The 26,132-nt window shown below is 55.5% G+C and overlaps 3 protein-coding genes across 10 annotated transcripts in view; 1 reads left to right on the top strand and 2 right to left on the bottom strand.

Moving 5' to 3' along the window:
- Positions 1 to 7: 7 nt before the first annotated feature.
- On the bottom strand, positions 8 to 6,520 carry LOC108961872 (uncharacterized). Of its 2 annotated transcripts, XM_018912917.3 has the most exons (6): positions 6,223 to 6,520; positions 4,364 to 5,065; positions 1,445 to 1,828; positions 1,112 to 1,231; positions 736 to 821; positions 8 to 518 (listed from the first exon to the last, which is right to left on the bottom strand). In XM_018912917.3, exons 1-6 carry the CDS (start codon positions 6,287 to 6,289, stop codon positions 444 to 446), a joined length of 1,434 nt encoding a protein of 477 aa, XP_018768462.2. In that variant the 5' UTR covers positions 6,290 to 6,520; the 3' UTR covers positions 8 to 443. The 2 variants fall into 2 exon arrangements, with proteins under 2 accessions (XP_018768462.2, XP_018768463.2); XM_018912918.3 differs by lacking the exons at positions 4,364 to 5,065; positions 6,223 to 6,520 and adding an exon at positions 2,964 to 3,341.
- Positions 6,521 to 6,555: 35 nt separating this feature from the next.
- LOC103815370 (deoxyribodipyrimidine photo-lyase-like) lies at positions 6,556 to 10,261 on the top strand. Of its 2 annotated transcripts, none has more exons than XM_018912915.3 (10): positions 6,556 to 6,634; positions 6,913 to 7,175; positions 7,346 to 7,491; positions 7,632 to 7,814; positions 7,962 to 8,120; positions 8,443 to 8,641; positions 8,731 to 8,883; positions 9,143 to 9,264; positions 9,365 to 9,524; positions 9,700 to 10,261. In XM_018912915.3, exons 2-10 carry the CDS (start codon positions 6,944 to 6,946, stop codon positions 9,852 to 9,854), a joined length of 1,509 nt encoding a protein of 502 aa, XP_018768460.3. In that variant the 5' UTR covers positions 6,556 to 6,634; positions 6,913 to 6,943; the 3' UTR covers positions 9,855 to 10,261. The 2 variants fall into 2 exon arrangements, with proteins under 2 accessions (XP_018768460.3, XP_018768459.3); XM_018912914.3 differs by lacking the exon at positions 6,556 to 6,634 and adding an exon at positions 6,659 to 6,742.
- Positions 10,262 to 10,677: 416 nt separating this feature from the next.
- The window catches only part of RUBCN (rubicon autophagy regulator), a 29,065-nt gene continuing 13,610 nt past the window's right edge, over positions 10,678 to 26,132 (bottom strand). For 5 of the 6 annotated variants that reach the window (XM_050978036.1, XM_030226912.2, XM_050978034.1 and 2 more), the window contains 16 exons: positions 25,838 to 25,994; positions 25,057 to 25,605; positions 22,503 to 22,598; positions 22,225 to 22,340; positions 21,551 to 21,752; positions 21,089 to 21,190; positions 20,240 to 20,314; positions 17,492 to 17,552; positions 16,815 to 16,947; positions 16,343 to 16,488; positions 15,984 to 16,048; positions 15,195 to 15,433; positions 14,715 to 14,776; positions 14,375 to 14,528; positions 13,910 to 14,003; positions 10,678 to 13,197 (listed from right to left, as the gene is read on the bottom strand). In XM_050978036.1, coding sequence (XP_050833993.1) covers positions 13,034 to 13,197; positions 13,910 to 14,003; positions 14,375 to 14,528; positions 14,715 to 14,776; positions 15,195 to 15,433; positions 15,984 to 16,048; positions 16,343 to 16,488; positions 16,815 to 16,947; positions 17,492 to 17,552; positions 20,240 to 20,314; positions 21,089 to 21,190; positions 21,551 to 21,752; positions 22,225 to 22,340; positions 22,503 to 22,598; positions 25,057 to 25,605; positions 25,838 to 25,994 — 2,415 coding nt within the window. In that variant the 3' untranslated portion in view covers positions 10,678 to 13,033. The remainder of the gene's footprint in view (positions 13,198 to 13,909; positions 14,004 to 14,374; positions 14,529 to 14,714; positions 14,777 to 15,194; positions 15,434 to 15,983; positions 16,049 to 16,342; positions 16,489 to 16,814; positions 16,948 to 17,491; positions 17,553 to 20,239; positions 20,315 to 21,088; positions 21,191 to 21,550; positions 21,753 to 22,224; positions 22,341 to 22,502; positions 22,599 to 25,056; positions 25,606 to 25,837; positions 25,995 to 26,132) is intronic. The other variant, XM_030226914.2, reaches the window with a different exon arrangement.

Here is a 26,132-nt window from a genome sequence, read left to right as displayed (position 1 = left end):
TCATCACTTCAACACAGAAAACATGGAATTTCTATTTACTGCCCGGCATGGGTGTTCTCCTCTGTCAGCAATACCACAGGTGAGTCTTGGGCACAGCAGTACTGGGGGCTTCAGGTCTCCTTCCTCTCATTCCTCTGTCCCCAGGGTGGCTTTGATGGCTGAGCCAGCTCAGTCCCAAATGTAAAAGCCCAGTCTCGTGGGGTCCCCTTCTCCCAGCCCCCCAGAAGAGCTGCAGGAGGAACCAGGTCTGGAGCAGGGTGGTGGGAGGGCTCAGGCTCTTCAGACAGGCTGTGGGAAGGGGCAGGAGGGGACTGGGGGTACAGAGTGAAGGACAGGAAGCCCCAGATTCAAGAGGAGCTGTATGGGATTCCCCAGGGGCCTGCACCACCATGGAATCAGTTGCTGGGAGCAGGTGGCTTGGCAGTCCAGGTGAGGGGCAGCAGTCAAGTCCTCCTCTTCCCTCGCCATGCCAGTGACAGGCCAGCACATGGGAATGCTGTCTGCAGGTCCTCACGGAGCTGGGGGAAAAGAACAGCCATCAAACTGTGCCAGAGATCTCCCTACCCTCTGTCCCCACAGAGAAAGGGCCTGATCCTGGGCTATGGCAGCCAGAGGAGGGTCTCCCCTTCATCTGAAAGGGCTCTGGATGACATTCAATGCAAGATGCAGCCATTCCCCTCTCTGACTGAGTGAACCACAGCTGGCAGAGGCAGAATCTCCTCCTGCACACCTCACCTTGGACAACACCAGCTCCTGCACCGTGGTGTTCCCCAGGTCCAGAGGGGTGGTTAGCCGCAGCGACAGAAAGAGGTGAGATGCACCTGGGGGTTAAAAACAGGACTCTGGTTATTGCCCTTGAACCCTGGGCTGCGCCAGAGGACCTGGGGGTGTGTCCCCAGTGTTGCTGGCACAGACATGGAACGTCCTCCCAGGTTAATTGTGTTGTGGACACACTACACTGCCAGAACAAGCCTCTCACTGTACAGCAAACCCCATGCAGCCCAAAGCACCAGCACCTCCACACTGAGAGCACAGCAAGAGGAGTGGGGCCCCAGAGCCCCCTGCACTGATGCTGCCCACGGGTGGTGATGCCCACAGGCACTGCACTTACTGGTGTTGGATGAGCCAGAGGGGCAGGCTGGTGGCAGCTTTGGCAGGGCTGTAGGTGTGCTGAGGGTAGCAGCCTCCGAGGTCTGGGCTGAGCTGGTGGCAGGGGAAGAGGGCTCAGTGCCTGGGCAAAGCAATGATAGGTTAGTGCTGTCTGCAGGGGTACAGGATGCTCCTGCAGCCGGGGACAGGCCTAGGTGAAGCCACCTGTGTGAAGCCACCCAAGTACATGAAAATTCCTATGGGGATTTGTCACCCTGACCACATCCATGCCTTCAGGTGCCCCCCAGCTGAACCCACCCAGCTGCACTGGGAGTCCCAGATACTGTCAAGGTACCTGGAGTCGACTCCATAGTTGAGGGGAAGATGTCAGGAGTGGTCCTGTCTGGGTAGCTTGAAGAGGGAGTGCTCATGAGGTCTGATGTGCTGATAACAGGGCTGGCCGTGGTGTCTGCCAGGGTTGCCAAGGTCTCTTCTGTAGATTCAACTGAATCTTCTGTAGTTGTGGTGGGAGGAAGCACAGCGGGAGGTGAGGTGTTGCCAGTCTCTATGGATGTGCTGGACTCCTCTGGGGTGGAGGCTTCTGTTTCAGGGCTGGAGGAAAGGAGGGTGGCTGTGGTGGTAGAGTCAGTGGTAGGCAGCAGTGTTGAGCTCTCCATGGGTGTTGAGGAGGTAGGGAGAGCTGGGGACACAGTTGCTGTCACACCCATGGCCGTGGTCTCTGCAAAGAGTTGGGACAATGAGATGCACAAGGGTTGGTGGCGAAGGGCTGAGTCCGTGGCTATGCTGGGCATGGTGCAGCATCACCACCACAGTGAGCTCCCCAAGGAACTCAGAGCTGCACCTCAGCCATGGAGCATTGGGAGGGAGTTCACTGTCCTGCATGGATCAAACACACAGATCTCTTCAATGGGTGTCAGCCAGGCAGACCACATAAATCCTCAGCCTAACAAGGCAGGAACAAGCCATGGCCATTGCTGGTTTCAGGGCAGAAACTCCTCTGGGCACCAGTCCTAAGACCCATTCCACCATCTTCACCCATCCCCGGAGGAAGTCAGACAAACCTGTCTGACAGGAAGAGCCAAGCAGGAACTGGTGACCATGAGCCAGTCTGGAAGTGCAGCAGCAGCAGTTTAAACAAACCCTCTGTGCTGCAGATAGTCAGGAACTGATAGCAGTGGGTGTAAATAATGGCGGGGGGGAAGCAGCCCCACAAAGGAACAAATCCCAGCTTGCAGCTCAGGATGAGCAAACGTGCTGTGACCCACAAAAGCACTGGGAGGGAGGGGGTGGAGCACAGGAAGGCTGTCCTCTCTTCCACTATGGACTGTACCAGAGCAATGTGCTGTCCCCAGAAAAGCCCAGGGATCTGTAACCCTCTCCCAAAGGATAGGCAGGACAGCCTGGCTACCTGGATCTTTATCAAGGGGTGTCTGTGAGATGGTTGCTTTGGGATACCAGACTGGATTCCCCAGTGATCCCAACACAAACCCAGTGAGTCTGTAGCTCTGCTTGCATGGGGATGGGAAACCGAACCACAAGCTGCCATCTGCATTCAGCCAAGCCAGCCAGAAACTTCCAAAGCCCCTGACAGCCAGGCCCTCTTTGCACACAGCAGCTGGTTAATGAAGGGCAAAGGTCTGACCCTAGCCCTTGCCAGGTGAGCATCTTCACAGAAGGGCCTCATCCTCACAAAAGGAGAAGCAGCAAGTCCACCTCTGCTTCCCAAGCAAGAAACAGCCCCAGAGCATCCCACCCCCCTGCACCCCACAGGTGCCACCCCTCCACCCCAGGGAATGATGCTCCCCGCTCACCACCCACCCTGCAGAGAGCACTGCAGCCCACTCAGCCCTTACCCAGAGCCAGGTGCAGCACGGCGAGGCAGGTGAGGCTCAGCAGCAGCAGCAGCAGCAGGGGCCAGAGCAGGGGCAGGGCCAGCCCTCCTCTCTGCCCAGCCATGTCCAGGTGAGCAGGAGCTGAGAAACCCCCACAGGCACTGCTCTGAGTGCTCCCCACAGCCCCAGCACTGGGGTTTCCAGGTCTCCTTCACCCAGCAGAGGAGGAGCATCCAGGTGGGTCCTTTTACCCTCCAGGTGCTGGCAGCGAGGCAGCGGGTTCCACCTGACACGGACACTCCCAGGGACTGGTGCAATGTCCAGCAAACATCAACTGCACGGCTGGACCCAGAGCAGCCACAAAAAGTGGGCAGGACAGGCCACCAAGGCCACCACTACTACAGACCTGGCTCCTGTGGCCGTCCTCTGCCTGCTGTTGGGAGGGTGACAATGGAAAAAAGCCCAGGAACGCTCCAGGCTGCCCGGAACCCCGCACTCCGCCACGGGGGTGATGTTTGGTGGTGGTTCCCAGCACCAACGTCCTCAGGAGACAACAGCCAGCTCTGTCTGAGCTGAGGAACTGGCCAGGGAACAGGCACGCTCAGGAAGGGCGTGCCCCAGGCTGAGGGTTTGTCCCCTGGGCTGTCTGTGCAGGCATCACTTCCCCGTGTCACAGCGTAGCACGGTCCAAGAGCACTGCTGGGGCTGCTTCCTCCTTCTGGGGTCAGGGACAAGAGCAGGCCCTGGGCCAGGTACTGGCATTCCACAGGCAGGCAGGCAGGCATGCTGGAGGATTGTCAGGGCATAGCCACCCAGTGCTGAACAGCTGCATGGGGGCACTGCCCGGGCACGGGCACACAGAGGCCATCACCAGGGTGCTGGCACTCTGATGAGGTGCTCTCACAGCATAGGCACGGGGCCAGGGTGCAGGTACTCTGTGAGGATACAGAGGCTCTGTTGGGGTACAGGGACACCAGCAATATGTGCATGGCCAGGGGTACTGGGGCAGGGTACAGTGTCCCTGTCCTAGTTGAGGTGCACAGAGTGGGCTGTCACCAGGGTACATCTGCAGCCCCAGGATAAAGGCTCCTCCAAACAGCCACCATGACAAGACAGAGGTGCCCAGCAAGCAGCACTGCCAGGGGACAGCTGCCTGGGGTGACTGCAGGGGTACATCACACTCCTCAGGGTACAGGGTACATAGATTGTCCACATGGGGGGGTGCATACATACAGGCTCAGTGCTGGGGCACAGCCACACAGCAGTACTGTCACACCACAGCACAGGTCCCCAGCCTGGGACCCAGCCACTGGCCTGCAGAGCCTGGCAGGTGGCCCCTGGGGGAAGAAGCCAAGCCCTTAGCTGAGCAAGATGGGAGATCCTGTGGGGATTTACCACCCTGATCCTTTAGCTGCACTCACCTGCAGTGTCTCTGGGGGTCTCTGGTTCTGTTGGGGTGGAAGTCCCAGGGATGGTCCTAGGTGTGATCCCAGCTGGGTGGCTGGGCACAGGTGTGCTCCCAGAGACCTCTGTGGTGGTAACAAGGGAGGTTGTGGTGTCTGATGGGGTCATGAAGGGCTCATCTGAAGTGTCTGTCACTTCCGGGGTGGTGGAAGAAGAGGTGGTGCTGGTCCCTGGGGATGTGCTGCCAAGCAGTGTGGTCATGGCTGGCTCTTGGTGGGGGCTGGCCCCAAGCGTGGTGCCCACCCCAGTGGAGGAGAGAAGAGTAGAGGTGGAGGGAGGCACCATGCTCACTTCAACTCCAAATGAGCTGGCAGCCAGGGCCGTGCTGGTCCCCACAGACATGACAGTGGTAGTCTTGTCACAGCTGGGTGTCATGGCCATGGAGGTTGGAGTTGGTGTGCTAGTGGTCGTGAGCCCCAGCCCTGCGTGGGTATTGCTGGTGCTGGGTGCCAGCCCAGGTGACACAGGAGTGCTGTCAGCTGTGCTGCCCTTTGCCTGTGGTGTGGTGATGTTGGAGGCTGCCAGGCTGCTCTGCTGAGCTGTAGAAGCACTGGATGTGAAGGCATCCATTGGCATCTCTGGGGTGGAGGTTGCAGGATGAGAGGAAGGGAAGGTGGCTGCAGAGCTTGAGCTGGTGTTAGACAGTGGTGCCATGGTCTCTGTGGGTGTCAAGGAGGTAGGGAGAGTCAGGGATGTAGGGTTTGTCATATCTTTGAGTGGTCCCTGCAAAGAGGTGGGAGACAGCACAGAAGGGCTGGCAGTAAAAGGCTGGGACCATGGCTGTGCTGGGGATGGTGCAATATTACTACCACCATGAACTGCCCAAGTCTTGCATCAGCCATGGATCATCAGGAGTGGGGATTCCCTGTCCTGCATGGATCAAGCACGTGGATTCCCTGAACAGCAATGTGACAATCAGCCAGGCAGACCACATAAATCCTCAGCCTGACAAGGCAGGAACAAGCCATGGCCATTGCTGGTTTCAGGGCAGAAACTCCTCTGGGCACCAGTCCTAAGACCCATTCCACCATCTTCACCCATCCCCGGAGGAAGTCAGACAAACCCGTCTGACAGGAAGAGCCAAGCAGGAACTGGTGACCGTGAGCCAGTCTGGAAGTGCAGCAGCAGCAGTTTAAACAAACCCTCTGTGCTGCAGATAGTCAGGAACTGATAGCAGTGGGTGTAAATAATGGCAACAGGGGAACGCTTTGTGGAACTAGTCCCACAAAGGAACAAATCCCAGCTTGCAGCTCAGGGCATGTCCATGAGAGACCTTTTGCAACCCACAAAAGCACTGGGATGGGGTTGAGGGGTACAGCAGGAGGGGATCTACAGCTGTAGTTCAAGGCTCTCAGGAGGTACAAGCTGTAGGTTTATTCCCAGTGCTCCACTCAAGACTGCTCTTACTTTGCATCAAGTGCAAATGTTATGATAGCATTTGAAGGCCTCCAGGCCTAGTACCTCCCAGTGAGGTTACCATCTGGGCAGGGCCATTTGGTACTGCTGGGCAGGCTGTAGCAAAGGCAATGAGCCCAGCAAGGATGAAGGCTCAGCAAGGGGTCCAGCTGAGCCTAAGGTCTTCTCTCCCCAGATGGAGACTCCCATCAGAGGCAAAAGAATTAGTGCTTGCTGCTTGTGTTCTATAAAGCACTGCTCCCTTTGCTCACGAGGACAGGGATGTTGGAGAGCAAACAGCACCCAAAGTGTTTCACCTCTCTGGGCAAAGTCACCCCAGGGCCACCCACCACCCTGGAGTACAACGCTCCTCGCTCACCCCCCACCCCATGGATAGCTCCACAAACCGCTCAGCCCTTACCCAGGGGGAGATCCAGCACAGCGAGGCTCAGCAGCAGCAGGGGCAGCCCTCCCGTGCCCCAAGTCATGTCCAAACCAGCACCCCAAGGCCTCGCAAGGTGAGGGACCTGAGGACACAGGGCGTGGGGAAGGTGCCAGCAGGGAACTGCGCTGCCGAGTGATGGCTGAAGGTAGTTGGAGCTGCTTCCTTGTTCCCGGGCGGACGGAGGGGAGGCACCAGCGGGCACTGACACCCCTCCCGGGGCAGGTGCAGCGCCTTGGGCGCGCCGGGGACATCGGAGCGGCACCTGCGCCCGTGTGCGGGGGGCGGTCCCGGTCGCGGAGCCGCGCCCCTCGGGACACGCCACGCCCGTGGGCACGCCCTTCGCACCCGCCCACGGCTTGTGTAACACTCGTGGCCGCGTGGCTGCCAGGTAGGGATCGGGATCGGGATCGGGATCGGGATCGGGATCGGGATCGGGATCGGGATCGGGATCGGGACCGGGACCGGGACCGGGACCGGGACCCGAACCCGAGCCCAGGTATGCACGCCCGCAGTGGATCGGGCCGGGGACCGTAACACCGTTATTCCCCCGTTTCCGGGGACCAGGATGGGAAGGGGACCAGCATCCCCCGGGCTCTGGGGGCGGGCCGGGGCCCGGAATTCGCGGGGAAGTGCGGGAGCTCAGTACGGCCTGTGTTCCTCCGGCAGCGCAGCCACGCTGCTCCGGGCGGCACTGAGGATGCGGCGGGGACGAGGGAAGCGAAAGGCCGAGGTCACGGAGGTGCCGTGCGTGTCTCGGAGGAGGACGGAGGGAGAGGAGGCGATACAGGAAGCCCGTCGGAGGGCGGCCCCGTCCGTTCGAGAGTTCAAGTACAACAAAAAGCGGGTTCGCCTTGTCTCGCAGGGCTCGGACCTGAAGGATGATGCTCGGTGCATCCTTTACTGGATGTGCCGGGATCAGCGAGTGCAAGGTGCGAACCAGCTGCTGGAAGGGGCTCCCATGGGTGCTAAAAGCGCCGGTCCCCTCCTTCGATAACTTTGGTGTTGGCCCCACTCTCTGAGGGGAAACTTCCTGTGAAACCCCATCCCCATCCTGTCAGTGAGGCACCCTCCTGATGCTGCCCTGTGTATTTTCCCCCAGATAACTGGGCTTTCCTCTATGCCCAGCGCCTGGCCCTCAAACAGGAGCTGCCTCTGCACGTCTGCTTCTGCCTGGTGCCCAAATTTCTGGAGGCCACCATCCGCCACTACAGGTTCATGCTGAGGGGCCTGCAAGAGGTAGCAGAGGTACAGCCAGGGATGTCCGTGCTGGGTGGGACAGGGTTCTTGGGGAAGGGGGGAGGCAGATCCATCCCTTCAGCAGATGGTTGTTGGGTGGAGTTTGCAGAGCCATGAACTGTCCCACAGCCATTTCCCTATCGCTGTAGGAGTGTGCAGAGCTGAACATCCCCTTCCACTTGCTGCTGGGCTATGCCAAGGATGTGCTGCCCACGTTTGTGACAGAGCATGGTGTGGGTGGGCTGGTGACAGACTTCAGTCCCCTCCGCCTCCCCCGGCAGTGGGTAGAGGACCTCAGGGAACGCTTGCCAGAGGATGTGCCATTTGCACAGGTGAGTGCCAGCACTCTGGGAGTGGAAAACTGGCTGGTGAGATGTGGGACAAACTTGTCTTCTGTGTCTGAGTTGGGCAGAGGGCATGTGTGTCGTGTTGTCAGGATTGTTTGCTTCTCACACCTTTCTCCACGGCTTTGCTCCCAGGTTGATGCCCACAACATTGTGCCCTGCTGGATTGCCTCCCCCAAGCAGGAGTACAGCGCCAGAACCATCCGGGGCAAGATCCACGCTCAGCTCCCCGAGTTCCTCACCGAGTTTCCCCCCATTGTTCGTCACCCACATCTGCCCTCCTGCCCAGCAGAGGTACCAGCAAGAGACACTCAAACCCATTCATGGGCAGGTCTCAGAGTGTTTCATAAGTCCTTTGTGATCCTGGGAGGGGTTGGCAGGGAATGAGGACAGTGACCTGCCTGAGGTCACACAGATGGTGTTGAGATGAGGATGCCCTGGGGAAAGGGAGGTTCCCACCTCATTCATTCAGTTCCCACATCTGTGCCATGCATAATCTAGTTAAAAGGAGGAAGCTGGCATGGATTGGGGACTTTGCTGGTTGGGGACATAACATTCAGGGCAGCCCTTGCTGAAAAGATTCTGCAGATGCACTCACTTGTTGGTTGCCACCCAGCCCATCGCTTGGGAGGCCTGTTATTCCAGCTTGCAGGTGGACCACACTGTGAAGGAGGTGGAGTGGGCAACCCCTGGCACAGCTGCAGGGATGGCTGTGCTGAAGTCCTTCATTGCAGAGCGGCTGAAGTCCTTCAGCACCCACAGGAATGACCCCAACAAGGTGGCTCTCAGCAACCTGTCTCCATGGCTTCACTTCGGTGAGTGTCCCAGGCTTCCCACTCTGCAGCAGGACTGAGCACTGTGGCTTGGACCGGCAGCCTGACTTGGTGCTTCCCCATGTCCCCAGGCCAGGTTTCCACCCAAAGAGCCATCCTGGAGGTGCAGAAGCACCGGCGCAGTTACAAGGACTCAGTGGATGCGTTCGTGGAGGAGGCTGTGGTGCGGCGGGAGCTGGCTGAAAACTTCTGCTACTACAATGAGAACTACGACAGTGTGCAGGGTAACATCCTGGGTCACATGGGCAATGCTGGGTACCCAGCTGGTCACTCCAACATGGCAGTCCCAGTTCTGCTAGGAGAAGGCCTGTGGGGGCACTAATGTCCCATCATTTGGTCTCTTCTGGAGGTAGGACCTCCAGGAAGCTGACGAGTGCCCTCAGTAGCAACCTGTTCTGCAGGGTCCTGAGAACCAGTAGCCTCTGGTTCTCAGGACCCTGCAGAACAGGTTGCTCAGTGTTACTCCTCATCTCTTGCTCACAGGTGCCTATGACTGGGCACAAACCACCCTGAAGGTCCATGCCAAAGACAAGAGGCCTTACCTGTACAGTTTACAGGAGCTGGAGCAGGGGACCACACATGACCCCCTCTGGAACGCTGCCCAGGTACTGCCCTACATCTTCCCCACAAAATGCTGAGCTTTCTTCTGAGGCACGGAGGTGACCTGCCATGGACTGACCCTTATGGCTGTCTCCATCCCTGCAGCTGCAGATGGTCCAGGAGGGCAAGATGCATGGCTTCCTGCGGATGTACTGGGCCAAAAAGATCCTGGAGTGGACGCGCTCCCCTGAGGAGGCCCTGCAGTTTGCCATCTACCTCAACGACCGCTACGAGCTGGACGGGAGGGACCCCAATGGATACGTAGGCAAGCTGCAGGCTGGGGGCACGGGGTGGAAGGCCTTAGCTCTGGTGGCCAAGGCTGCACTGGGTGCTCTCTGCAGGCAACTCCAGCCATTCTGCTTTGCACTCCCATCCCCCTTGCTCTGTGGGTGCCCCGGAGCAAGGGGGAGAGCTGACGCTGGTGTCCCTGTGCGCGGCAGGCTGCCTGTGGTCCATCTGCGGCATTCACGACCAGGGCTGGGCGGAGCGGCCCGTCTTCGGCAAGATTCGCTACATGAACTACGCCGGCTGCAAGCGCAAGTTCGACGTGGAGCAGTTCGAGCGTCGCTACGCCCCCACACACTCCCAGCTCTGAGACCCTCTGGGCTGGGCAGATGTGCCTTTGTCCAGCTGCCAGCTTGCTGGGATCACCATCAGATATCGAAGGGCTCCCACTAGCAGCAGCAGGCTCCAGGGTTTTGCAGGTCTTTGCCATCACCCACTGCTCGAGTTGCCACACCGGGGCAGCTGCTGGAGCCCTTCTGCTGCCACAAAGTTGCTGGCAGCTGTGAGAGCACATCCTCAGTGTGCCTGTGCCTGCCAGAAACGTTTCTACCACCAAGGCCTCAGGAGTAGCCAAGGTCATCATTGCTGCTGGTAACCACAGCTGAGATTTGGGCTGAGCAGGGTGTTTCTAGGGAAAAGCCCCCAGGAAGAGGCTCTTTGTGGAGCCAGTGCTAGGCTGTCATCTTTCAACAGCTGTTTTAAAGTTTACGGTTTCTATCACCTGTGTTACTGGAGTTTATGGGGAGATGCGCAACTGCTGTGAAGGGAGAGCTGGGTGCAGTGGAATGGGGATGCAAGCATGGATAGGGCAGCCAAGGCCAGGCCCCTGGGCCCCTCTGCCAGCAGCAAAGGCAGGCTCTGGAAGGGGACTGACATTACAGAGAGCCCCTCACTCAGCGGCTTGTACCTCCTGCCCTGAGTCCAGGGGCAGTTTGCAGGGTGAGGCCAAAAACCAGATGAATTAGTCAAGGGGTAGCCACAATACCCCCCTTCCAGTGACTGCATCACCAGCTACATGAGCTGTCCCTTCTATTTGCTCCTTGCCATCAGCAGCACTCCCTGCCTGCCCCATCACCTCGAGGTGGGACACACACCATTACCGCCCCTGGAACAATGTCACAACACAACCAGACTCCTTATTAACGTCATTTATTAAGGACGGCATTTTAATTGCTGTGCTGTGCAGTAATCCCATTGTGAGGGCTCCAGTTGACGGCCAGGGCAGCCCCCAGCTCTCCCTCCCAGAGCTCCCTGTCGTGGCCAGTTCCAGTGTTACCTGTAGTGGTCAGTGCTGGGCAGCAGTGTCAGTGCTGGGCACAGTCTTGCCCTGGAGACCTGTGCCCGGTTTGGGAGTCCTGCTGCTTCCACACAGTCCATGGTGGAGGGTGGAAACCATAACTAAGCCAGAATTCCTTCCCTCTTCTCAAAAAGTACTCAGTGCTTCTAGAAAGGGATCTGGGCAGCCTCTCAGCTGCTGTCCCGTGACATAAAGTGCTTCAAACAAAATAGGGGGGATGGAGGTGTGCTGCTGAGGCAACTCCAGGGAAGGGGGTCCCAGGTCTGAGCAGCAGCAGGAGGGCTTGACTTGGGCTTGGGGACAGCAAGACCAAGGCAAACCAGCATCTGGCAGCCCCAGGGCTTGCAGAGAGAGTGAGCAGAAGAGCAGCTGCTCTGCTGGGGAAAAAAAGCTGAAGCAAGACGTAGGGCAGTAAAAGCCCCTTGGGAGCAAGTGGGGAGCTGAACCCTGCTTTCAGGACTTGGTCAGGATGCTGCAGGCAGGGGAGAGATGCAGCAGCCCAGCCCGCAGCAGCAAGGCTTGCAGCCACATCTGGACCCAGCCTCTTTCCCTTATCCCAACCCTGCCACCCCAACAGGGAGAGCCCATAAGTCACATCCCAGCCTCGAATCAGGGCATGTGCTGAAAGAGCCACTGCCCCTCGTGGCCTCCTGCCAGTGCATTGCTCTCTGGTCTCTCAACACCCTCCTTGCACGTACACAGGCCACACCTTCCTTCCTAACACCCCACATCCCACCTGTACTCAGGTGGTGCTGGACATGCCATGGCTAAAGCATCCCCCCCCACGATTCAGAGGTACCTCAGCTGGGGACAAAGCTCACCTTGTCCCACTGGGTCTAACCCTGACCCCCCAGAGCTGTCACTTGTGGCAGGTGACACAAGTGAATCAGGGAGGAACCAGTCCTTGGCAGCACCCCAGTGGCAAACCCCTCCCCCCTGGGTATCCCCATTGCAAGCAGGCTGCCTGACCATCCCACCACAGCACAGCTGGGAAGCTTCAAAGCTTTGCCTGGCTCAGGGACCCTTCCTCCCTGCAAGGGAAGCAGGAAATCCTGCTGGGAGAGGGGACCAGCTCCATCCAGGGGTGAGGAACCAGGAGCAGGATAGCCCTGGAGATTTTATGCTGGTGAGTCCCAAGCAGATCACATACCCCCTAAGAAGGCATTTTAAGCAGCACCTCCTTGAGGGGAATACACAGTTAAAAACACAAACAACCACATTAAAAAAATAAAACCAAGTCCAGCAGATTAAAAAAAAAAAAACAACAACTAAACAGAGGCTTGGGGATGCAGCTGGAGGGATTAGCCTTCAACTGCATCCTGACAGGTCTCAGGTAGAGAGGCAGCTCACACAAGGCAGGTTCTGGTGCCACCAGAGTAAGGTCCCATGTCATCCTTAAAGGAGAACATATCTCCCTGGCAGGATAGATTGGCAGCATGAGGAGGATGTAGGATCAGAAGCCTCACCATATCCCATGGAGGCAGATTTCTATGGATCCATGGGGATCTGCCTGCCAAAAGTCCATCAGCACGTCCACTTGTGCAGCTGCTCCAGGGGCAATGTCCCTCTGCAGCACAGGGAAATCTGGCATTTTCATCATTGCCACGTCCTCTGCTCTGATTCTGGAGTGAGAGCAACTGCTCTCCAGCAGTGTCCCACAGCACATTTGAGAAAGGGAGCTGTTAAATACACAATCAACCCCAACCCCCCCCTCCCTCCATGCACACAACCCCCAGCAGCAGAAGGGAGGATCACAGGACTGAGACCTGATTCCCTCCTCCAAGGAGCAGATGTGACCAGAGCTTCCTAGTATACAGCTGATGAGCAGCAAGTGCTGACCCTTCAGGGGACCCTGCTCAGCTCAGAGCAGGGCACAGGGATGGACAACACAGCCCTGCTGGGTCCAGCATGAACAACTGCTTGGAAAAGGTCCCAGTTCTGCCTGCAGGACAGGCAGGAGCAGCTGCCTCCAAGCAGCTGCCTTTGCCCAAGCAAAGGCATCAAGGAGTGGGAGCGGTACCTGGAGCATGGTGGAAAATGCTCCTTTCCCAGCCCAGCAGTACTGCATGTGGGAAAAGAAATCCCTTCAAGATAGTGCTCCAGGCCTCCCACCAGTCCGTGTGGCTCAGTCTCTGGTGATGAAGGCCATGCACATAAATAAACCCATGATCTGCTCCTTGGCTGCAACACGCTCACGTGGCTGCCACGGCCTCCGACTGCTGCAGCTCATCCTCGCAGTCCGAGCTGTCGGGCTCCGTGCCCTGCCTGTCCATCAGCTCTCTCCGGGCTTGGAGGCGCTCACACCGGGGACAGCGGCTGCACTTGAAGCAGGATTTGTGGTAGCAGGCTTTGCACTCTGTGAGGAAGAGCATGGCTGAGTGCTGGTACAGGCTGACACACTGCCTGACACTCCACAGCATGGGTCCCTGCACTAGCTCATGAAGCTTTGGAAGCACAGGAGGGAGGATTTCTGCTCTGCACAAGGTGCCTCCCCAAGCTTTCCTGATACTACAAGGAAACAGTGACTTTGCCCCAAGTCTTCTCTGCCACTGCACCTGCCAAACCAAGGCTTGCTTGTTGTCAGGAGCCATTTTATACCAGTTCAGAGGCTGGTCCTAAGACGAAGGGCCAAGCTCTACTCAGCTCTACTCACTGTTAATACTGGGTATTATCAAGGCTGTTCCCTGAAGGGTCCTAGGGATTTCTTAGCAGGCAGGAAGGGCACAGAGATAAAGCCTTCAGGCTCTCTCTGCTCTGCAAGCTCAGCTCCAGCCATCCAAGCAGGGCAGGGGAGCTGTGTGCAGGCTGCAGCCTGTCCTGTAACTGCAGCAGGAGGGAAGCCAGGGCCCCCAGACACCTGCTCACTGCAGTGACAGCCTGACTGCCCACAGCTGCCAGGGCAGGCAGCACAGTGTGCTCAGGAGGGGACCTACATGCTTAACCATGTCAGCAAACACTGACAATGATGAAAATTGAAGACACAGGCCATGCACAGGGGCACTCTGGTTTGGCTGGCTACAGCTCTGTACCTCTTTCTGCCCCCTCCCTGTTTTTCCCCAGTATCTCACCTTCACACATCCTGCACTTGTTGAGCTCAAATGGGAAGATGATGTCATCCTCATTCTGGCAGAACTCACAGATGAAGCCTTTGGCTTGGCACAGCTGGAAGGAAAAAGAACGAGGAAAAAGCAGCTAAATGCTCATCTCCCTGGCAAGTAGGAAAGAAGGCAGAGTAGAGCAGGACAGCAGGCCACAGTGCCCTGCTCTAACCATGTGGGACAGCCCTTCCCCAGCATGGAGCACAGGAAGGCTGAATCAAACTGTGTCAGGGGCGGGGAAGAGCCAAATTAGGGTAGCAAATATCCCATTTGTGCTGGGTAGGAGCTCTGTGAAGCAGGCAGGAACAGTTAGCATTGAATCAGTTAATTTGGTGGCTGCTCTGCACACCTAAGTCTCCCCCATCAGTTATCTTTGCAGCAAAGACTGCTCCCAAGGGTCCAGAGCCATGCAGGAGGCAGGAGAGGAGGCCTTACCATGCACTTGTCAATGTGCAGGCTGCCTGCCTTCAGGAGCTCTGTCAGGCGAGGCATCAGGTCCCCTTTCTTGATGGCACTGAAGTCACTCAGCGAGTAGAGGTGCAAATCCTCTGTCAAGTGGCCAGGCACTGTATCAAAGGAGTCCAGGAGGCTGCAAGGACAGAGAAACCAGAGCTCAGAGCAAAGTGACTCCAGTAAGACCCCTCCCTTCACTCCTTATGCTTTCTCTCCCCCTCCAGCCTTCCCTGTCCCCAGAGCTCAATGCACAAGCTGCACAGATTCCCAGTGCAAATTGCCTGGGGACAGAATCAGGACAGTAGAACAGCCCAGGACTCACTCTTTAGCCAGTCGGCATGTCTTGAACATGTTCTTCATGTGGAAAAGCTGGATTCGCAGCAGCTGGAGAGGAAGGGGGCACAAAGAGTCAGTAAACAGAGCATGGTCCTCGGCCAAGCAGGTCTGCCCCATTCCTTGTGCTGCTGAAATAGCTCCTGCTCCTCAGCTGCTGCTCTCCTGTTTCCAAAGTGTTTACATCACACAGGGCAAGGCAAGCACAACCACTGTCATGTGCTCCAGGAGATAAACTGAAGCCCAGCTGGATACCAGCCAGAAATTCCTATTTGATTTTCCTATTAATTTGACATTCCTATGCCACTGAAGATATCAGAAAAGGTGAATAGAAAGACACAGTGCTGAGGTTTTAAGCCTCCAAAACTGAAAGTTCTGCTTTTCCCCAGCTTCCCTAAAATAGAGTTTACAGTTTGCTGCCATCCACCTCACCCAAACTCCACTCAGGAAGGCATGGAAAGGGTCTTACCCTCACTTGGTTGAGAGCCTTCACTTTCTGGTACAGGGCAGGATTGATAGCTTGCACGTTGAAGAGTGGGTCACTCCAGATCTTGCTCAGCAGGTCTTTGGAGAAGTTGCTCACGTAGTACTTGCTGAAGTCCCACTTGCGCAGGATGCGGCTGGGGATGACAGTCTGGGCATTCTCGTGGCAGCACTGGCAGAAGTACTTGCCCAGGTACTCGCAGTACCGCAGCCGCTTGATGTAATCTGGTCAAACCCAGATGGGCAGGGTCAGCCCAGGCATGGCCTCTGCTGCACTCCAAACACTGCTCAGCATTTCCCACAAGCAAGGAAGAACTCTGCCTTGCTGGCATCTCTGCCAGACCAGAGTGCTCAGTACTGGGCTCTGCAAGCACCCTCTGACTGCAAAAGCCTTTGGGACCAATAGTCCAGTCTCGTGCAACCACATCTACCTACATAATCAGGGAAGAGCTCTGCAGCTGCAGAACTTGCTGGGAGCTTGAGGACCCAACATAAGACTGCCTTACTAGAGTCAACATCTAAAATGCTCTCTAAAGGACGAGCTGACTGCTCTTTGCCTCCACCAGCTCGGTGACCTCCTAGAAGAGAAGGCTCCTCTGTGGATGGTGCACACCAATGTGTGCACCTTTGCCAGCAGAGCTGGCAAAGGCAGTGTAACACTGCTCCAGGGACCTTATGCTGAGCTGTACCACCACCCACTCACTCAGCATCTTCCCACTTGTTTGCAGGTTCTTCCCCACCACTCTCCAGCTCAGGTCAGGCTCCCAGCACTCACCAGGATCAGTCCGGATGCCACAGCCTGCACACCGGTAATTCTGCTTGGCCACAGCCACCTTTCTCCTGCCCAGAGACAAAAGACAACATGCATGACCCAGCCCTGGTGGTAGCTGGCACCAGAAGATGGGTACCAGCACAGGCCTGGGAGGTTTATGTGGACAACACACCCAAGGGAAAAAGCCCCACTATGTCCTGGGTCACACCAAATGCACCAAAGGTTTCCTGGTGACCACCGTGGATCTACCAGGCTCAGAGCAGGGAAACCCCAGGAGCTAGAGAATAAGCATCCTTGGTGTGTATGGAAAAGGGATGGAAAGGGCAGGTCCCCTGAGAGCCCCCAGCCACACGGGTGCTTACGCTGGGGCTAGGTGAACATTGAAGATGATCTGAGGTCGCGGCGGGGCCCACTCCAGGTTTCCGCGCACCCGAATCCTCAGCTTGTAGATGTCAGCATGCTCTCCATCGTCGGGAGAGATAGGCAGAGAGTCAGGGATGGGCAGCAGCTAGGAGAGGCAGGCAAGAGGGTCAGATCCCTATCTTGTAGGCAGTGCACCTGGCTGGACTGCCAGAAACCTGCAACTGCAGCCCTCCAGAAAACTGCCAGGCATCACGTCGCCCCTCCAGCTGAACTGGAGGCTGAAGAAGGACTGTCCCCCAGGGATCTGGACACTGCTGTAGAAGGCTGCATCCATCTTCAAAGCCCAGATAAACCCCTCCTCAAGCTCCACAGAGAGAGCACTGGGACAAGCAAAGCTCCCTCAACAGTGGCCTGAAGCCAGAGTTTCAGGGAAGATCAAATGCAATCAGTGACTGGAACTCACAGCCTTACCTTCTGTGGGGCGTCATGCTCAGGGACCAGCCACTCCAATTCAGAGGCAGCTGGGAGCTGCATGCCCTCAAACTGCTTCAGCAAGCCCATGGCCACCGCCTCTGCCGAGTTTGAATTGAGGAAGGAGTGGGATCTAGACAGCAAAGGAATTGTTAAGTACTGGATCTCACAGCTGTGCCATCCTTGCAGCCCCATGCCAGTCCCAGCTCAAGTCAAAGATCCTCCCTTCAACTCTAGTAACTTAATTCTGCACTGCTGCACAGGCTTAAAATTAATACACATTATTGATTTCTGTCTTTGTAGATGTCCTCAAGCAAAGCTGGCTAATGGCACCATAACAACTGTTCAGAAGAGTGAGCAAAACTTAACTCACTTGGCAAAACCTACTCCTGTTCACAGGGAAAGTTGCAAAGTGACATCCAGTGCCTGTGTAAGCCAGAAACAACTGCTCTCCCAGTATGAACCCACCCAAGCAGCTGCCAACCATGGACACAGCTTTGTATTTCACCACACAAAGCAAAGAGGTCCCCACAGAGGGAGGGAGGGAAGGAGGACAGGAGGGATATGTACTCCAGTGCAAAACAGAAACTGATGCACATGGAAGAGCAGAGCTGGGCAGGAAAGAGAACGTGGTACCAAGATGTGTCACCATGAGCTTGGTGTACATGAAGACGTACATGGAGTCCGAGGAGAGAAAGGACTTCCTGCTGGAGTCTGGGTTCCTCTTGATGTCTGCATCTGAATCACAAACAGACAAGGTGGAACAGATGGGACAGGGCTGGGGATGCACTCGCTTCAAACCAAAGCTTCAAGGTAAAACTCATCAAGCTGTTCAAAAGCACGAGAACTACAGCATCAACTTCTACCAGTGGCACTGAGCAGCAAGGAGGGGTGCAATCTAATCAGTCAGCTGTCAGAACTACCAGGGAAAGGCATGGTGAGGTGCTGTGAACAGCCAGCCTGAAGTTTGGGGGAGGCAAGTGGCTGCTGGTACAGGTCACAGACCAAGTCCTAGCAGTAACATGGCCTGAAATAGAACACACACAGGAACACAGGAGCCTGGAGAGCAGGACTGCAGGGTTAGCAGGAAGGTTTAGTAGCTCTCTACACACAGTATAGATGCTGGAAGGGATTAGCAATGGGTTGCAGAGCCCTTCTCTCTACTTGACTGTAAGCTCAGACATTGGATCAGTAAGATCAGACATTGGCCATGGCACAGTTTGCCAGTGACTGCACAGCCAGGGCTGGCAGCCTGTGCCCAGCACTGCCCAGACACATCAGCACCCCTGCAAAGAAAGGGCCAGCAGCCATGAGGCCAGCCCTCTGCAGAGGTCACAGACTCAACTCCTGAGGAGGGAGGGGTCCAAGATAAGGTGCAGGACACTGCAGTCCTGCTCCCTACACTCCTCAATCAACTCCCAAAGAGCCCTGGGCTGCCCCACAGCTCAGGTGAGCAGGGGTTCCACTGGGCACTACCCAGTGGTACCTTCACCACTCATCATTCTTTCACTCCAGCAGGTTAAACACTAACAGGGAATCCATCTCAACAGTAGAAAACCCCTATGTCAGGACAATTCCAGTCGTACAATGCAGACAGAAGCAGGCAGAAACCTGCTTCATGGCAGATAAGGCTCCCAGAAAAGGGAAGAAGGTATGCAAGGGGAAAGTACTACAGGTCAGGACAGACCAAGAGTGGCCAAAGTCACAACCTTCATCCCATAAGTCTGCTGATTTGTACCTCTGGGGAGCTCTAGGAATGGTCTGCAGTGACCACACCACCCTCAAACAAAAGCCTGTAGCTTTCCCTGCCCCAGTGCCTGGCATGGGGAGGAACAGCTCAGGGTCCCTGCTTCTGTACCCCAAGCAGGCTGACTCACACAAATCTGTAGAGAGCCCACATGATCCCAGCCAGGCCCCAGCTGCACACTGAGACCAAGGGAATCAGAGCCTCTGATGCAAAGGAATCACAGGCTGAGCAAAGAGTGTCCCCCTGCCCCAAGTTTTTCTACAGAGAGCAGGACTGCCCTAGCAACAAAGGGAGCAAGTCCTGCTAATTTACAGACTCACACTACTGGAATTTAGCTTGGACATTTGACCTTCATTGTTTGACATCCATTGATAAAAAAGGCAAAGGAAAGTATCCTAATGTTAAGGAATCCACATATCTATGTAATGCAAACTGAATTCTAGCTGCAGAACAGGCAAACAGCCTCACAACCTTGTAGGGCACCAGCCAGACACACCTGCCATGCTCTGGTGCCTTCTGCTCTGCACAGAAAGGTCCTGCATGGTCCTAGACTACGACAAACATGAGCACATGGGGCACACACAGCACAGAGTGGGCCAGGTGCTATGGGGAGGCAAAGCCAACACACTCAGGCATTGACATGGTCTCAGAGATGGCAGAGGGAGCCAGATCTGACTCTAGGCTTTCACAGGAACTAACACTGGGATCCTGACGCCGCTCGCTTCCCAACATTAACTGTAAACACTCCCCAAATCCTCATTAGCTTCCCAAAACACCTCTGCTGCCAAGGCTGTCAAGTGGGATAATCCCCAGGAAGTTTGTGAACAGCTCCCAAATCTAAGGACATCACCCCACACCCCATGTGCCAGCTTCAGCCAGGATCACAGCCTGGTCTGTGAACACAACAGGGCTGGCAAGAAAGATCTGAGCAACAGCAAACCCAGCAGGAGCAATGTGCTGGTGCTGAACACCTGACAGTGGAGATCAGCAGCAGCCCAGCAGACTGTTCCCTTGCTAAAGCAAACAGGGAGCACATGAAGGTTATTTAAACACGCCAGAGACCAGACCTAGTACTACTGTAAACAATAAAAACACTAAGCTGCATGTGATCCCAGTGACCAAGACCTCCAGCATGAACAAACTGCCTGTGCCCTGTCTGATCTCACTACTTCTCACTCCAGAACTTCTTTCTAGAAGGATTCCACTCCAAGTCAACAGAGCAGGAAGGCTGTGCTTCAGATCAAAGCTATGGCATGCCAGCTCTGCCAAGTCAAGCAGGATAATACTCTCCAAGGCATTTGGGATGGCGACCTGGTCTCCATTGAAGAGGACTCTGCTCTGATTCAGCCCAGGCTCAGCCTTCAACATCTACAGAGCTTCACTGTCCTGTGAAGTCCTACCCCAGGCAAGACAGGTCTTCACAGAGCAGGCATTTTGATATATCCAAAACACTGCACGGCAAAATGCCCTGGGGGATGGAGCCCACAGCAGAACTCCTCTGCATATGCTCCACTCAATCCTGCCACATCATCCTGCCACAGCTTTTCTTGCTGACATCTGGATGGTCCTGGAACTAATTCCCAGTTCTGAAACCAGGCAGATTTGGAAGAAGTGTGCCCTGCACACACACACACACCTCGCACACACGCGCGCGTGCCCAGGGAGCACTGCAGGGTACCTGAGAACAAGGAAGCCATTGACACTGAGAGGCCGTTCCTGGACATTTGAATCAGGTTAGATCCATCGTTACCATCTGTATGACATGGTAATGACAAAACAGTTGACTTCAGTGCTTCAGCCAGGCCAGAGAGAAAGGGAATAAAACAAGAGCAGCACTCACACAAGGAGAGCCCAGAACTGAATTCACACACTCCTCCATGGGCTATGAAACTGAGCTCAAAACCTCACCTTCACGGACTGAAAGGAGAGGTTGCTGTCAAAAGTCAGGAGACAAGAAGTTTAAAGCTGAAGACTGGACAACTCCATCTTCTTTTTAAAGTAAGAGAGATGGAGTTACTGCTGAGAAGTCATCCACTTCAGAGGATGAAAAAGGCTCTGAAGGCCAGGGACTTAGGCTGGTCTCCTGTGGGTGATAAGCTCAGCCACCCAAGCTGCCAGGTTCAGAGACTACAGGTATTGCAGGTCGGGATGTGACCAATACCCACCATCCAAGAGGTAAGTGGTCAGAGCTATGGCTCCTTCTGCCTGGGGAGGAGAAGAGAGGATGGCAGCTCTCCCACCTCACTAGCTGTGACCACAGCTACGTGTACCAGGCAATGAAATGGAAACCACATACCAGCCAGAGGCACAGAGTGTTACAGGGTTACAGAAGATTTTGTAGGAAAGTCATGCCATCACATGAGGGAAAGTGATTGCTCTGCTTATACTCAGAATTCAGCCATTTGTTTGGGAAAAGCCATCCTTAAGGCCAGAGGGACAGGGTCTTCTTCAGCAGGACTGACCCCAACACAACCACACCAGGAAGTCTGTTTCTATGAAAGAAGCCAAGACAGCCATTCCCTCCTACCTCGGATCTCATACTCTTCCACATCCTCAGCAGAGCCAGAGTCAGAGAGCCGCATGGAGCCGTGGGAGCTGAACTGGGACCCACTGTCTGTTGCCATGAGACCTGCGAGGAAGGCATCACAGCCAGGTCATCAGTGGAAGCACTCCAAAGGGTCACTGACAGCTATGGGAGATGGGGATAGCCAGGTACGGCCAGGGAAAGGAGGGAGGGAGCTCCAAGATGGAAAACACTACGAGTTCAGAATGAAATGACATTCCATTACTCAGTGCCAGCAGTGTTATCAATGGATGGTATCTATCACATTATGGTCTTCAATAGCAGCAGTTTCACACATCTCGGCACCACCTTGGTAGCAATTTAACTGTTTCCAAGGAAAGGGCAGGAAGGCAGGCAGCTATAGGATAGGCAACGGACAGAAACCCCATATCCCACTAGCTGGTGAGCCCAAAACACATCACCCACTGTCTGAGCCTAGCTCCTGGCAGGCAGGGAACAGGTGCCTGGTGCGGATCTGCTGGCGCCGAATGCGAATCTTTTGTTTAAGCTCCTGGATCTCCTTGTCACTGTCTTCCTCCTCCTCCTCCAGCTGCCGGCTCATCATGTTGCATTTCATCAGCTCAATGGCAGCGATCAGGGACTCTGAGATGCTGAAGTGGGCATTCTCCTGCAAGAGCAAAAGCATTCAAGCCTACGCCTTGGACAAACTAGAAAGACTTGGTAAAATTTTGTTCCCCACCTATGCCAGGAAAGAGCTTATTACTTATGGACAGTGGCAGAAAAGTGTTAATCTCTGTCAAAATATGACTCTTCTATGAGTACCTAGAAAACAAAGCCTTCTTGGGCATCAGAATACTCATAAAATACAAGAGGCTTCCTACAAAGAGGATGTGCAACACATCCACTCTGGGGGATCAGCACACAGCCCTGAGGGGCCCTAACATGTTGCAAAGCTGCCATGTATATGACAGATGGACAGATCCCAGCTACCAAACACCAAGGAGCTCAGCCTTGCAGTTGTGTGCACAGCTCTACAACAGGCAATACCATGGCATTATCCTCCCCATGGCAGGAAGTATGCCTGAACCTGTAGTAACATACATTCCCCAATGCACACAGGCTGATGCTGCTTCCCTCACCTTCTCCAGGTCTGCACAGCTGCCAAAGTCCTGCTCAGAGAGGTAGCTGATGAGGGACTGCCCTTCCGAAGGTCTCCTGAACATCCCTTCCCCTGAGCTCAGGTACTGCCCAGAGTCTAGAAATGCAAGAGACACAGGTATAAGGGAAGGATCTGCTATCTCCATGCCACCAAGTCCTGCCAGCACCCCACAAGCAGATGCCAGCACTTAAGGACACTGCAGCCTGTGGAGGAACCTGACCAGGACTGAGCGTCCCCACTGAGGCTGGCTGTACTCACCATACTCCATGTAGAGGGAGCTGGGTGTGCTCAGCTCACTGCTCTGCGTGGAAGCAGAGACCGGCCCTCTCCCTGCACTTGGATCACCATGGGACTCTGGAAGGGAAGATAATACCAGGCACACATCAGTACTTCAGAAGTGCCCTGTCACTGCACAGGGTGAAATGAAAGGGGCTTGGCATCACACAGACAGACACAATGGATGGAAATAAAGAGAGACATCTTCCTGCTCCATGCCACAGCTGAGGGCAAGCCCAGGAGGAGACAAAACCAGAAAGGCATTTCAGGCAGGAGAAGGGAATGAAGGAGAGAAGATCATGAGAGACATGGAACAGTCATGTCCTGAGCCTTCCTCTGTTTACCCCAGAGTAGAGCTGGGAGACACAAAAGGCTCTAGCAAGTACCTCTTGCCAGCCCTTTCTTCCTGAGGGAGCATTCTGAGGCCAGAGTTATCCCCCAGACCAGAGAGCAGGAGACACAGGGAAATATGAGCCGCTAAAGGATCCGTGGGATCCCTGCCCTGCAAAGCAGCCTGGACACCAGTGCAAGGAGGCATCTGAAGGACATGCTCCTGCTCCACTGTAAGGCGGCCTCCCCACACAGCACTGGAGCCTGGGTGCAGTGCTCAAGGTGACCTACACGGGCTGTGGGTAGGGCTCTGCCCCTCGCATGCACTGCAGTGCAACTCCTGCCAGACTGAGCCAGTGGAGACCGCCAGGAGCTGGCCCGACCACAGACCAAGAACAGGTGGTGCTCTACAGAGAGCCATGGCCCCAGGGAGCACCTGGATGGAGTGCCTGGGTGACAGAGGACTGCTGAAGGAGACTGAAATCACCCTGCCTGAGTGGGAGGAGCATACAGCTGTGGATACAGGGCAGGTGCCAGCTGACAATCCTGAGCACAACAGAAGGGCAACCATGCCCTTTCAGCCTCCTACTCACTTTTGCTCCCAGCTTTGTGCCATAACTCTGATGTGGCCGGAGGCCTCTGAGCCCACCAGTACCAGCCTCTCCCTGTCAAGGCCATGAAGCAGCAGTCACCAGGATGGAGCCTGGGATCAATCCACCCCACAGGCTGGGATACAACAGACTTGTCAGGGTAGGAAGCTCTCATAGCTACTCACTGCAGACTGACAGGGTGCCCTGCAGCCACCTCAACGCAGAAACCACCCCATGGTGGTGGGGATGCCACATACAACCGAGCCTACTGCTGAAAGGCAAAGCAAGGCAGTGCTCAGCATCATCTGTTGGAGCAGGACACAGGGCTGGACAATCTCTCTGAACACCCATTAGCCCCAGGGAGAAGCCTTCCCAGACACAGAACCCTCAGCAGCCAGATGTGAGCTCAACAAACCCAGTGCCACTGTTCATCAGATGTAAAACAAAACAGCCCATTCTGTTGGGCTGCTGACTTTTTCTGCGCATGGGGCAAAGGGATGGCAGCACCCCAGCATTTCTGCTTGGGGTAAAACCTGCCCTGAGCCCAAAAGATCATCCAGAGTCTCAGCTGTGGGTACATACTCTGGAAATCAGTCAACATCAAACCTCCCTGTGCAGCAGATCCATGAAATAAAAGGAAAAATTAGATGTCCAAGCCCATGCCTTGTTAGCTGCCAGCCCTTATTCACTAGGTAAGAGAGGAAACCTCTCCTGGCTTCCAAGGCAGTGGGTGGAGGGAAGGGCAGGGGATGCAGCTCAGAGACTTGGTGGCCAGCACTCCCTAACGCCATGCAGGGGAGCTGGAAACACTTCTGGGTCTGGGCCACTGCTTCCACCAACCAAGCTGGGATCTTCAGTCAGGCCACATGCATAAACCAGATCACATTTCAAAGCATCAGCTGGGACACAGCAAAGAAAGATTTTTTTGTTTGTTTGTTTTTTTAAATGAACACTAATGGATAGATGGCAATCCTGAACTTGATGCAATGATCACTAATGAAGGGCCATTAAACTGGCTCCCAAACCTGCCACTGGATCTTCTATGATAATGGTGATATCCCTGAGGCCTCCTAGGCAGATAGAGGAGAAGGGCAGCATTAAGGGAGAGAAAACAGAGACAGACTGGTTACTACTCAGCAAGGACCCCCACTCCTCCAGTGAAGGCAGCATCAGGACAAACTTTCACAAACTGGTTGTCCCCTCACACCCCACTCTCTCCATCCCCATGTACTCACTCATTCAAAACTACAGGAGAACTCAGCAGCTTACCAGTGGGATGACATCCTACCAGCAGGATGAGCCCAGACCCCAGTCCCATATCCCAGCCAAGCAAGCCCAGTGGAGAAGAACAGCTGATGCCACAGCACTGCTGCCATTTTCTAAGATTTTAGTAAAAGCTGGCAATATCAGTAACAGTCCAGCCCAGGGCATTGTGGGAAGCAAGGTGTCATCCCATCATTCCAGTGCAGAGCTGAAAAGCTAAGGGAAAAGACCAACCACTTGCCACTGTCCCTCTCTCCAACATAATCCATGGAATCAAGGGGGTGGCCAGCATCAGCCTTCTGGTACCACGGACTCCCACACCCAGAAACCATCCCAGAAAATCTGTCCCTTACCGTGCAACTTCCCAGAAGTGACGTTGGTGTCAGAGTGGGAGCGCACATGGCTCTTCTTGAGGATGCCCTGTGGAGCTGAAGACTGTCCCTCCGAGAAGCTGGACCGGCGCAACAGGCTCAGGCCCCTGCTGCTGCCTCCACTTGCCCCCTGCTCCCCCAGGGATGAGACTGAGTCCAGCTTCTGGGAGCTGCTGGAGGAGAAGAGTTTAGAGCTACTGCTCTTGGTGCTGCTGGTGCTGGTGCTGCTGCATGCCCGGCCCCGGCGGCCCAGGTTCCCAATGGCCAGGTACTCTGGTCCGTCATTAACGTCACTCTGTGGATCATCCTGACTCCCTGTCCAAGTATCCTCGCTCTGGCTGGTGGTGCTGGAGCTCATCTCGCTGGCTGGAGAGAAGGGGTCCTTGGGTGAGGGGATGTGGAAGCGGGTGACAGAGCTGGGCTGCTCCAGAGGGGACCTGCCCTCGCTGAAGGAGGAGGACCGGGTGGACGGGCAGCGCTCCTGGGGCTGGCTGGAGCTGGAGGTGCCACAGGAACTCACTGGTCTCCTGTCTGGACAGAGGCAGGAGCACGATTTCACACACTGGCAAAAGGATGTCTCCTATATCCTATGGCTATAAACTTGTGGCTTCACACCAACACGCCCACCCACCACAGGCAAATCCCTCCCTCCCACCATGGGCAGAAGTCTTCCATACCCATCCACCCCAACAGATACACAGGCAGACAAAAAGGAAAAGTCTCTTCTGGGTCTACCCTGAGCTCCCCAGCCTACCCTTGATACCTGAGAGGCCAGAGGAGGCTGGATGCTGGAGGCTGGAGAAGGACCCAAAGCAGCGCTGCTGAGTACAGGGGACACCAGGGACGCACGGGGATGCAGGGAGGGCAGTCAGGCTCTGGCTCTTGGTCACTGGAGATGGATTGTCACTCTTCCTGGTAAGCTGAAGAGAGGTGGCATCATCAATAAATCAGCATCTACGGGGCTACATGTCAAAAGAGCAGCAACAGAAAGGGATCAACCTGCAAATGCCTGGTCACCAACCACAAACAATGCGCCAGCCCTGGGAACATGATGGTGG

Source organism: Serinus canaria, chromosome 9 (assembly GCF_022539315.1).
Source record: "Serinus canaria isolate serCan28SL12 chromosome 9, serCan2020, whole genome shotgun sequence".
Classification (NCBI taxonomy): Eukaryota; Metazoa; Chordata; class Aves; order Passeriformes; family Fringillidae; genus Serinus; species Serinus canaria.
Note: the sequence above shows the minus strand (reverse complement) of the source record. Positions and strands in the feature narration are given on the sequence as shown.